General features: G+C 51.2%; 1 protein-coding gene across 1 annotated transcript in view; it reads left to right on the top strand.

Annotated features, from left to right (window-relative positions):
* The first annotated feature begins 224 nt into the window (after positions 1-224).
* Positions 225-10872, top strand: part of RHBDL3 (rhomboid like 3) — a 60200-nt gene continuing 49552 nt past the window's right edge. The window contains exons 1-2 of the mRNA XM_017812086.1: positions 225-363; positions 3811-3834. Coding sequence (XP_017667575.1) covers positions 244-363; positions 3811-3834 — 144 coding nt within the window. The 5' untranslated portion in view covers positions 225-243. The remainder of the gene's footprint in view (positions 364-3810; positions 3835-10872) is intronic.

Genomic DNA, 10872 nt, shown 5'->3' with positions numbered 1-10872 from the left:
CGGCGGGCGGGGAGGGGTCAGTGCCCCGGCCGGAGCTCGGCCGCCGGGATGATGCCGCCCGCCGGCGCTGCCCGCGCTAATTGGATGTTCCCTGGATGGAGGATTTCCTCCCCTGCCGGCTGCGGGAGTCATGAAGGCAGGCTCGGCTGCGCTTGAAAGTTTGCCAAGCGGCAGCTAGGTTTAATTTCTTTAAGGATCTGGGGAGAAGGGGGGGCGGGGGCTGAAGGGGGACCGTTTCCAAGCATGGGAGACAAGCTGCCGGAGCCTCACGCCAGCTCTTCCCCTGCTGTGGCTGCCAGCGCGGAGGCGGAAGAAATCGAGGTGCTGGACTCCGAGGATGTCCTACCTATGGCCGCGGAGGATGTAAGTTTGCTTCGCCCGGTGTCTTCCCCCCTCTGCCAGGTTAATCGGCTCAGGCTATTCATAGCTGCATCCCGGGATGGGGGCAGGAGCGGGGCCGGTGACCCTGCGGGGCTTGGGAAAGCCGCCGTCCCCGCCGCCCTCCCGCCGCCGCTGTCCGCGGGCTCCGGCAGCCGCCGGGCCGGCTCCGGCCCCGGGGCCGCCGCTCCCGCCGCTCCCTGCCCCGGGGGCCCGGGCAGGCGGCCGGTCCGCCCGGTGCCCGCGACCGTCGCGGAGATGCTGCGGCTGCCGGGCACGGGCAGCGGGCTGCGCACCGAGGCGACCCTGGAGCCCGGAGAGGGGCTGACGCCTTGGCTCCAGGGGCCTCCGGGGGACCGAGAGCTTCTCCAGAGTCCCGGCCACCCGGAGGGTGACAGATGCGAAACGCTCCCGCTCTCGGGAGCTGCTCCCTCTTCCAGCCCCCGAGCAACAAACAGCCGAGGAAGTTTTTTCCCCGGCTCGGCGGGGCTGATGGCTTCTCTCCACCCTCCGAGCTCTGATTGCACCTGAGAATGGGATAACTTGGCACCGGAGTTCTGCCTCTGCTCACGCAGCCCAGAAGGACACCGAGTCTGCTCCTGCCAGGCTGAGCGGCAGAGACTGCAGAGCTGAGGCGATTGTTCTGTGCCTGCCGGTCCCGGAGGCAGGAGCTCGCTGTGCACCTGTCTGGGAGGGAGCAAACGTGAGAGATCCTGCATTCCTGGTGCATCCCAGGACTGTTCACAGCTCTCCTTCCCAGCAAACTCGGCTGGGATGAGGACTGCAAAGAGTCTGCCCAGTCTGCAGCGGTAAGCGCAGGGTCTGCTCCTGCCAATGAGACATGAACAGAGGTATTAAACGTCTTTCTGAAGCGGGCTCTGGCTCGGCTCTTGCACGGCTACGAGAGGGACACTTGGGAGCTGAGCCTCCAGCAACGGCGCATCCCCTTTGCTCTCTACTTTCTGACGCTGCTGGAGGAACCTGCCCGGGGATGTTTAGGGACAGAGCCCGCTCCTCATGCCCCAGCCCTTCCTTCTGAGTCACCTAGAATTCGGTTGCTGTTGGATTTTCCCCCCAGAGGGTAGCGGAGGAAATGCAGTTGCTTGGTAGAGCTGCATTCCCCGGGCTGTATCCCTGAGCGCTGTGCAGTCAGGAGGGAACATGTGATGCAGTTTGACCTCTGCTACAACACTGCCAGGCAGTCCTAGGAGGAGATGCCTGATCCAGGGGGATGTGTAGCTTTGACTTGGAAAGGGTGGCTTTCCAGGAGCTTTCACAGTCCAGGTTTCCAAGTCCCAGTGCTTGCTTGCGTCAGCCTGTGACCTTTTCTTCTCTGACAAATTTTGTGCTTGTCTGGATGGTCCTCCAAGAAAGATTTCCTGTTGTGACACACATGGGCCCCTTGGAGTTCCTCCAGCCTCTACATGAACAGAGCCATTAGCAATTCCATCCTGCCAGGGAACCAGGAGATGCTGAAGTGCTGAGTGCCTGGCAGGATTGGGCTCCTTGGACAGGAGCTTTCCCTGGTGAAGTCTAGATTCTCATCCCAGTTCTGCTGGTGATTTGCTGCTTGACCTTGAGGTAGGACAGCCTGGGTCAGCCCCAGCTCGCAGTGTGTTGTTACTGGTGTGGGATCTGCATTGTTACCTGACCCTGGTACCTTGTTTTCGATCATCAACAAAGCAGCCCCAGAGCTGCAGTTGCATTGGTTACAGGAAGCTGCTGAGACCTGGCAGTGGATGATGTGACAGAAGCCTGAGGTATCGTGTATCATCTGCAAGTCAGAAGAGCAGGAAGTGGTGTAAATGCCCTCCTTCTCCTCGGCCAAGATTTCCTGCTGGAACAAGCAGGCTACAGAGCATCATCTCTGAGAATTCCAACTGCTCTGTGTCCCCCTGGGACCTCACTGGGGGCTGATTTTCTGTTGGTATTACATCTGAAAGCTTGATGGGAGCTCTCGGCTTGGCCAACAAGAACTGACACAGGGTCAGTTCTTTATGTGTTATTAACCACAAAAATATTACGTAGTGGAGGTTTGGCTGCCACAGCATTGGCAGGGTGTAAAAGCTCAGCTGTGATGTCATTGCAGCTCTCAGAGCAGCATTCCACAAAGCCAGGATCCAGGCAGTCCCAATACGCTCTGTTTAAAGTGCTGGGCTGATTTATGATGATAAATGGGAGTTTATAAATGGAGGGAGAGATGGGGAGGAGGGGAGCCAACAACTTAACTAATGGAAAGGAATTCGGTGGCCTGATATCCCAGTGTCACTCCAGTCAATTCTGCTTTAGATCTGCCTACCATGTGAAAGCAAATATTCTTCCAGGACTAGATAAGCCTCTCCCCAGAGTTCTGCTTTGCCTACAGCACAGTGAGATTTGCTTCTTTGAGTCTGACATTTGTTATTTGCTTTTATGGGGCAGTGAATGAGGCAGAAACAAAATGTTTTGCTGAACTGCACTTCAGACAGCAGAGCTGGAAATGTGCAAGGTGTTTTCTGGAGATCCCAAGCCAGTGGTTACCCCAGTGTTGCCCCATGGAAGTTGCTGTCTTCTGAACTGGTCCCTAAATCCAGGAGAGATGAGAGAGCCTTACACAATTTATTAAGAATGTCCTCTGTTCCGTGGGACACTGAGACAGCAAGTCTGGGTTAGAGAGGTGACTTGACATCAGTCTTTCTACAAAACATAAATCAGAGCCAGTCTCCAGCTGGTTTTGTCTGTTCCCAAATGACAAGGACTTCTGGAGTGTTCACATGGTTGTGTGTGTTGAAGTAGAACTTCCTTCTATACAGCATTTTTAAGGCAGTTCTGCTAGAACAAAAGGTATGGAGTAATATAATGGGCTCTCTCCAGCCTTCCACCCTCCCACCTTGCACGGGAGGAATTACCTGTTTTCCAAATGTGGACATGTGAGGTTCAGAAAACTGGTGGGCTGTTAAAGACCCTGCAGCAAATCCCTGCCAGAGTCAGGGGCAGGCAGCAGACAGGGCTCTGACAACCCAGCAAGGCAATCGAGGGGTCAGGGTTGGGCCACAGGATCTGAGAGAGTGATCTGAAAAACCATTGCTAATTCCCCCCTCCCCTCAATATACACCAAGCTTTCTTGATCCCTGGGAGTAAAAAAGCCTTTTATTCTTTGCTTGCCTGCAAGTAGACAAAGAGGGAGAAAACAGAATTAACACATGAATGTTCTGAGTTCATCCTAATTTGGATTTGTAAATGAAAACTGTCCTCCCTGTGTTTGGTAGATTCCCCCTGCCTCCTCCCCCGGAAGGGTAGGTGATTCTGGGATGAAGAAGGATGCTGGAAATGGCATTAAATCATTTGGCTATTCCTCTGTTAGAATGTACTTCTACAGTTTACTGCATGTTAATGTCGTTGCTCTTATACCTTCTTTTTCTTCTTTTTCCTCCCTCATGCATTGCCTCTCAGCACTGGAAAGCCCTGTTTGATCAGGTATGTGAACATCTGATGTATTGTCTCTGTCTCGTGAGCAAAGAGCTTAACCTCCAGTGAATTCCCTCTGTGCTAGCTTTTCCCTGCGTTTCAAACACAGCCTAGGAGGAATGTGTTCCCTGCTCCCAGCTCCCAGGATGCTGATGTGCAAATCATGATTATCACGACTGCTTTGGGCCTTTCTCTCAGCCCCTCTTCAGAGTAGCCAGGGACAGGAGTGAGCCCATCCCTGCTGGCACGGGGGCTGAGCCAAGGTGCTGCTCTGTGTGCTGCCAGTTGTGCTGTCCTTGCCTGTGGATTAAAGGATGTTCTGGTCTTTCAGGCAGGCAGACCAGGACCTGTAAAACCAGCACTGTGCTCTTGGAAATGGCTCCCCAGCTGCTAAACTGACTTGTGTGGGGTTACATCCTCCGGGGAGCACCTGCTCCTTGAAACTATTAGCAAAGGATTAGCAAAGTATCTGCTCCTGTACCCAAGACTGTAGTTGGGTCGTGTTAAATGCCTTGGGTCAGACCTGTAGCTGGCTGAAATCAGCACAGCTCTGCAGAGCTCTGAGCTGGAGCTGCAGAGATTTTGGGTGGTGGGCTCTAGTTTGTAAATGATGCTTTTAGCTGCTTTAACTGACGTGTTTGCTTTGTGGCATTCCCTCCACGTGCCAGGTTGGAATGTGAAGCAGCTATAAACTGGAGGATTTTTCTAGGGTTGACTGGCTTTTAAACTGCAGCCATCTCTTGATGTCATAAACTTCTGTGCAGTTGTGTGTGCGTGTAAATGTCACCTTCTGTAAGGGAGCTTGCTCTGACTGGCAGTAAAGTTGGGATGGGATTTCATCCCTGCTTTATGAGGCGCTAATCTTGCCTCTGTGTCTGGCTGAAGTGCAAAGCCAAAGCTGTGGTGCAGTGTGTGAAGGGATGTCCTTGGTACCCTGGGGGTCCTGTTCTCATCCAGCCATTAACTGGGCTGCCTGTTCTGGTGAGTGCTGGTTCACACCCTGTCAGTGCGACCGAGTGCTGCTCCACGTGCCTGCACTGCAGCACAGCCAGCTGGTGGGTGGGAGCTGGGGAACCGTGATGGTGTGTTGGAATTTCCTGGGGCTCTGAGGGTTTGCTGCCACTGAAAAGGTGGATGCACAATGAATTGCTTGTGGTCTGGGCTGGAGGTTTGTTCCAGCCACTTTGAATTCTCCTGTCTCCAACACTGGCCTTAATCTGGAGGCTGATTCTACAGGCATCCTTTGAAGTCATTGAGCCCTTGTGGGATGGGGCTGTTGGCTGGCAGCTACCTCAGGCTCAAAGAGAGGAATCTGTAATTTCCCATTGGACTTGCTTGAATAGTAGATGGGGGCTTTTCCTTCTTTTTTTTTCACTTTTTAAGGGAAGGGAGAGTTTGACTGTTGGATTTACAGAACATTAACCCAGCGACAATGGAACTGGCTGTAAAGGCAGACCTCCAGTAATTAGCTATGTTTCAATTAGGGCTGCAGCTGAATTTTAAACCTTGTCTGTAAGGCTTTATTATCAAAGAGAATGAAACCTGTGACAACCAGTCGTAAGTCCTGAATAAATCAATGATGTCCTTGTTGCCCCTTGTTGCCCCCGGGCAAAGCTGACATCAGAGCAGTGCAATTAGTCCTGCAGTGCAGTGCAAGATGCCGTTTGTCAGGGAACAAGGTTGCTATTCCCAGCAGCAGTGTGCTCGTAGGAACATTTTGTTTAGCTCTGATTGGCATCCATGTGAAACATGAGGATGGCCTTAATAACTGGAGAAAGCCTGTGTGTTCAAACTGGGAACAGTTGCAGCCCTCCCTGGGAGCTGGGACCTGGCTGTGTGTGAACTTGGAGTGGGAATGTGTGGTGGAAGGTGCACATGTGTCTGGGCTGGGACTGAGGTTTGAGAGCCCCCCTCTCAGCTGGAACACGTGGGGCTGTGTTCATCACCTCCCAGGAGAGCAGCAGAGCAAGAGGAGGCTCTGGAGAAAGTGTTAGAGCAGTTGGGAGTTCACAGGCTGGGACTCTGCAAGTGCCTTGTTGCTGTCATAGTCCATCACCCCAGAAAACAGTGTCAAGGAGAGGTCAGCACACCCTCCCCAGCCTTTGAGTGGGGAAAAATTATTATTAATGCTTTCTTTCTTCCTTTTTTTTTTTCCTGTGGGGAGATAATTTAAAAACTTTTATTTAAGTTTCATGACCAAAAGAAAGCAGCATGTTTCTATTTAGACATACAAAATTAAAGGGTTTGGTTTTTTAATGTCACCCCCCTCCCAACATCTTAATTAAAAATTCAAAACTTTTTGATGGAAATTGCTGCTCAGCCATAAAGAAGTACTTTTTGCTTGGTTATTTTGGGGGAGAGGAGAGACTGACCATGCTTTCTGGAGGAATTTTTTATTTGTTTTGATTCAGTTCTAATCTGTCACACTGGGAACTGTCAGTGGCTCAAGCCAAGATCTTCAGCCACTTGCAGATTGATTCTCTTTAAGAAGTAAAAAGGATTAAAATTGACAAAAAGTCAGGCCCAGAACTACTTCCTATTCTTTGAGGTTCAATGAAGCCCCTCCCAGGGCAAAATCCTGACTACACTGAAGCAAGTACCAAAATGCCTCCTGCATTTAGTGGGGTCAGCACTTCACCCGAGAGTTTGGGAGCAGCAGCCTCGAAGCTTTGCGGTGCTGCAGCCAGACAGTTCCAGCTCAGCTGCTGCTTCATACTGTGCTTGCAAGATGTGATTTTTATTACGAGGCCGCGGCCCTCGGGCAGCTCTAACTCACTTTTATATGGGAACTTTTATAGGGATTCATACATTTATTTATTGTGCTCATAAACACCCTCCACCCACACACACACATCTGCTGCCTTCTGCAGAGCCTGCGCCATCCCTGCGCACTCCTCGCTGGCTCCTTTGGAATCTGAGCTCTGAGCAGAGCAAGGCATTGCCTCTCCATCCCTCTGCAATCACTTGGGGGGTTTCTTCATTTGTCCTTTGCTGGCCAAAACCCCATTTTTTCGTTAATCTTCTGGTAGAGTTACAAATGTGACAGTCCCAGGAGCAGGTCCTGATAGTTTCACACTTCTCTGTGCTATTAAGATCCCTGTTAATTGCCTTGCACAGGCATGGGAACATCTCCCTGTCCTCGCTGAAGCCAAGTTCATGGTTAGAGAGAGAGTCTGCAGATGAGTCTCCTGAGGGGCAGTTCCAGCTTTGCTGTGTCCTTTCCAGGGCCTCAGTGCCCTTCCTTGCCTCCGTGTCTCCAGTGCCCCTGCTTTAGCCATGGCTGCAGCTAATCGGAATTATCCAGCCCTTGGCTGTGCTGGGGGAAAGGGGCTGTCCAGGAGGGTGATCTTTGTTCTTAGGACAGACCTGCCTTCTGAAAATGGCTTTCAGCCCTGTTAAATGCCAAGTGCTTGTATCATCTTCTCTGTTTCCCCATGGCTGCTGAGATTTCGAGGGTGAATTAACATTATCAGCCCTCATCTTGGAGTTCTCACTTCTCACCCATACCCTGGTTTGTAGTCATGACAACAAACTTGTTTTAAATAGATACACACAAAACTCTCCAAAAAGACCCTCCTCACTGGCTCACCACCTTGATCCTGTTGCTTGTCAATCCAGCCTGTGTTTTGTTGCAGCTGCTTTAGAAATCTTAGATTCCTTCCTGAGACTTGTACGTGGGCGTGATGGCAACAGATGAACAGAATTTATGGGGAATGCAGAGAGATGCCAAGTTACCCAGTCTGTGTGGGCAGCTAATGGAAAACTTGAGCTCAGAAACAAGGCTGGAGAGATATGCACTTGCCAGGAAGAGTTCAGTTGCTGACACTACCAGCAGTGGGTGCAGCTGAACCTGCTCTGCCATGGTCTCATAAACATTAAAGTATGTTTTAAAATATGCTGACTTTGCAGCCGCCCTAAGTCCAGGACTGGTTCCTGCACGACTGAAATTGCAAAGCAATCCATAAAATCAGGCCAGCTATTATCATGGTTGGTTGTAACCAAGAAAGGGAGTTATTTTGAACTCAATGAGCTTTTATGTTAACTGTGTATCTTTTCTCTGGACAGCCTTTAGCACAGGCAGGACAAACTATTTCTCACACTGTAAAAGGAATTCCATTTTGTTTACCGGGGCACTGTTGAGCTAAACATCACCCTTCCCTTGGAAAAGCTTCCCTGCCTATTGCTGCTGGCAAGCCCCTGCCAGCTGTGGCTGCAGGACCTCTGCAGGCAGGTCTTGCTGAGCTGTAGGCAGTGCTTTGTGACTCGAGATTTTACTTCTTTCTCTGACAAATACCTTGTGTCTCACTGCTGGGTTGTGTGGGTCACTGGGAGCAGCAGGAGCACAGGCTGCAATATGAAGAATAGGAAATGATGGCAGTGAGAGCAGCAAGTACAGGCAGGGGGGTTGAGCACAGGGTTGTGTGCAAGTCCTTGCCTGAACTTTGGACTATCACTGCCTTTTCAGAGTGGTGTTGATATGTCCATAATTAAGTGGGGTGGTACTGCAAAGAGGTCATGGGAATTAGGAAATAATAATAGAGTTGTTACTTCATCTCCTAAGGTGAACTGGAGAATCAGGGGTGCTGGTGGGAGACTGTCCATGGTGACAAGAGCATCCAGTCCCCAAAGCAGGGTCTGCCTTGTCTGCTCCATCAGATGCTTCTGAGAGTGTGACAAGAAATGTGCCCCCTTCTCCCCCTCCGCCAAGCTGTGCTTTGTAAAGGGGACAGACATTTTAAAAGCTACAAGGGTCTCTTGGCAATGCTCAGAGGGGGTTCTGCATCTGCCCCACGCCTTGGAGTCTAATCTCATTTACAGTTGTCAGCGTGGGCTGCTGGGGGAGATGAAAGGCAGAGGACAAGGCAGGAGAATAGATTAGTCCGGAGCAGAGGGCGCGGGGAGTGCACCTGCCCCTGCCCCGCTACCTTGAGGAGGGGCGGCGGCAGCAGCTGGGCTTGTGTCATCTGCTGCTCTTTGAGGCACCCGGCCATGGAGCACACGATTAATGACTCAGGGGGCTGGGCTTTTGTGAGCCATAAAGCCCTGGGATTTAGGCCGGGCTCTCAGGCCTTTTCCCTGAGCAGCACCATCACTTTACATTTCTCAAGTGGCCTTGTGTGCAGGGAGCTGCTGTCTGTGGCCACAATGCTTCCCTTTCTCCTCCCTCCCCAAACTGGGCTGACCTTTGTCATGCAGCATTAACCCTTTGACTCCTCCACTTTGGGTTATGGGGTTGGGGAAAAAAAAGAGAGTCCCTTCAAATTCATTGCCCTGTGGACAGCCTTGAAGGGAAGAATGGGCTGGCGGGAGAGGATCTGGTTTTGCTGAAGGAGATTGGTTTGCTGATGCTCTTTGGATTATCAGCTCCTCACTGCCTTCTGCCAGAGGCTTTTTTGAATACAGCAGCACCCAGGAAAGAGGGGAGGGGAATTTATCCTTCCCTCAGTCAGGGAGGGAAACTGAGGCATTTAGCAGCGAATAGATGTCTGAGAGACTATTCCCTCTGCAGGCTGATGCCTTTTACTGCGCCTGGATTAGCCTGTGTCCATCCCCAGTGTTGTTACAGGGGATGGCAATCTCCCAGCACTTCAAGGCTTATACCCAGATTTGGCTTTTAGCCACGATGCCCTGGGCTGATGGCTCAGCATGGAAAAACTACACAGAGGTCATTAGTGATCTTCCCACCTCTCGCAGGATGAACAGCAAAACCGCCCCAAGTTCCTCCTTAGTCTTCTAATGCCTCTGTGCACTGAACACCAACCAGCCCTTAAGCTGGTGGGTCTCTGGGTTGTCTGTATTTACACCTTCCCTGCAGCATGAAAGATTTGTGATCAGCTATCCCATTTCTCCTTCCACTGGCTCCTTGATTGTTCCTCTCTCCAGTCCCATCAGCCTGTACACAGACTGTTGGCTTTGCCTAGCACGAAAATTTGGGATTAGGAGCCATCAATACCAACCAGATATTGGCAGTGTAGCAAACACAGCACTATTAAGTTTGTGCTAGTAAAAGTAGGCATTTCCCAAAGTGTTTCAAGGAGTCACAACAAACACACCAAAACGCACATGGAGGCTGAGTCAGTCCTACACAGCTCATGAGTTACTGGCAGCTTGATGTCTCTAGGTTTGTAAAAAGCCTCGGGAGGCTTCCTACTCATTACACATTTGTGTACCTTCCACGTGTGAGCTGCCTGGAAACCTGCAGTGTCCGAGAGGGACGCGGTGTCTCCGCCGCTTCCTGATCCCGGCTCCAGCGGGAGGCTTGGGAAGCGCACGCTCTGCCGTTTCAGCTGAATGTGCGGGATGAGCTTTAGGCACACAGATCTTTGCTGATGCATTGTTCTCAAATCCTGTCTTGCGCATAGAAAATCAGTGAAGCAATGAAAACATTTAAGCCTGCGTGTTTAAAAAGAAAGGGGAGAAAAAGCCGTAAACACAGAGTGGATTGATGCTGTTTTGCAAATCAGCTGGTGCATTGTGCTCCATGGTTGTGTGTTGTCGTGGCAGAGAAGGGGAAGAGATCATCCCGTCTCCAGAGGAAAAAGCCAGCTGCTCAGCGAGGGGAAACAGTGTGGAGGTGGTTTTCTACGCCATCAGTTATGCCTGTAACATTTGCAGGGCTTTTAAAGTTACTCTCTACCAAATCTAGAAGGCAAATATTTCTCCTCTGCAGTAGGAAGTACGATGTTCCCATTGCTTCCTGGTATTTGGAGTCAGTGCAAATGTACTGGGGCAAGTTTGCAAATGAAATGCAGCCGTGGGTTTGAGTTTGACAGCAGCCAAGGAAGCTGTGATCCCTCTCTCCTCCTCACTAGGCTCTGTACTACGAGCTGGTCTGAAATCACTTTGGTACCGTGAGACAGAGCTGATGGGCTGTTTTCCTGCACCGTTGTACATACAAGCTGCTGAGGAAAGCTGATCTCTGGATGCTCTGGATTTTGATGTGACTCAAACCCTGCAGTGTTTGCCTGTTCTAGCTGTAGCACCCGGGACAGTCACTCCTTTCTCTCTCCCAGACTCCTGAGCAGTGCCATCAACCCTGATTCAGCT

This window comes from Lepidothrix coronata, unplaced genomic scaffold (genome assembly GCF_001604755.1).
Source record: "Lepidothrix coronata isolate B3197 unplaced genomic scaffold, Lepidothrix_coronata-1.0 Scaffold34, whole genome shotgun sequence".
NCBI lineage: Eukaryota > Metazoa > Chordata > Aves > Passeriformes > Pipridae > Lepidothrix > Lepidothrix coronata.
The sequence above is the reverse complement of the archived record's forward strand: the minus strand, read 5'-3'. Positions and strand labels throughout refer to the sequence as shown.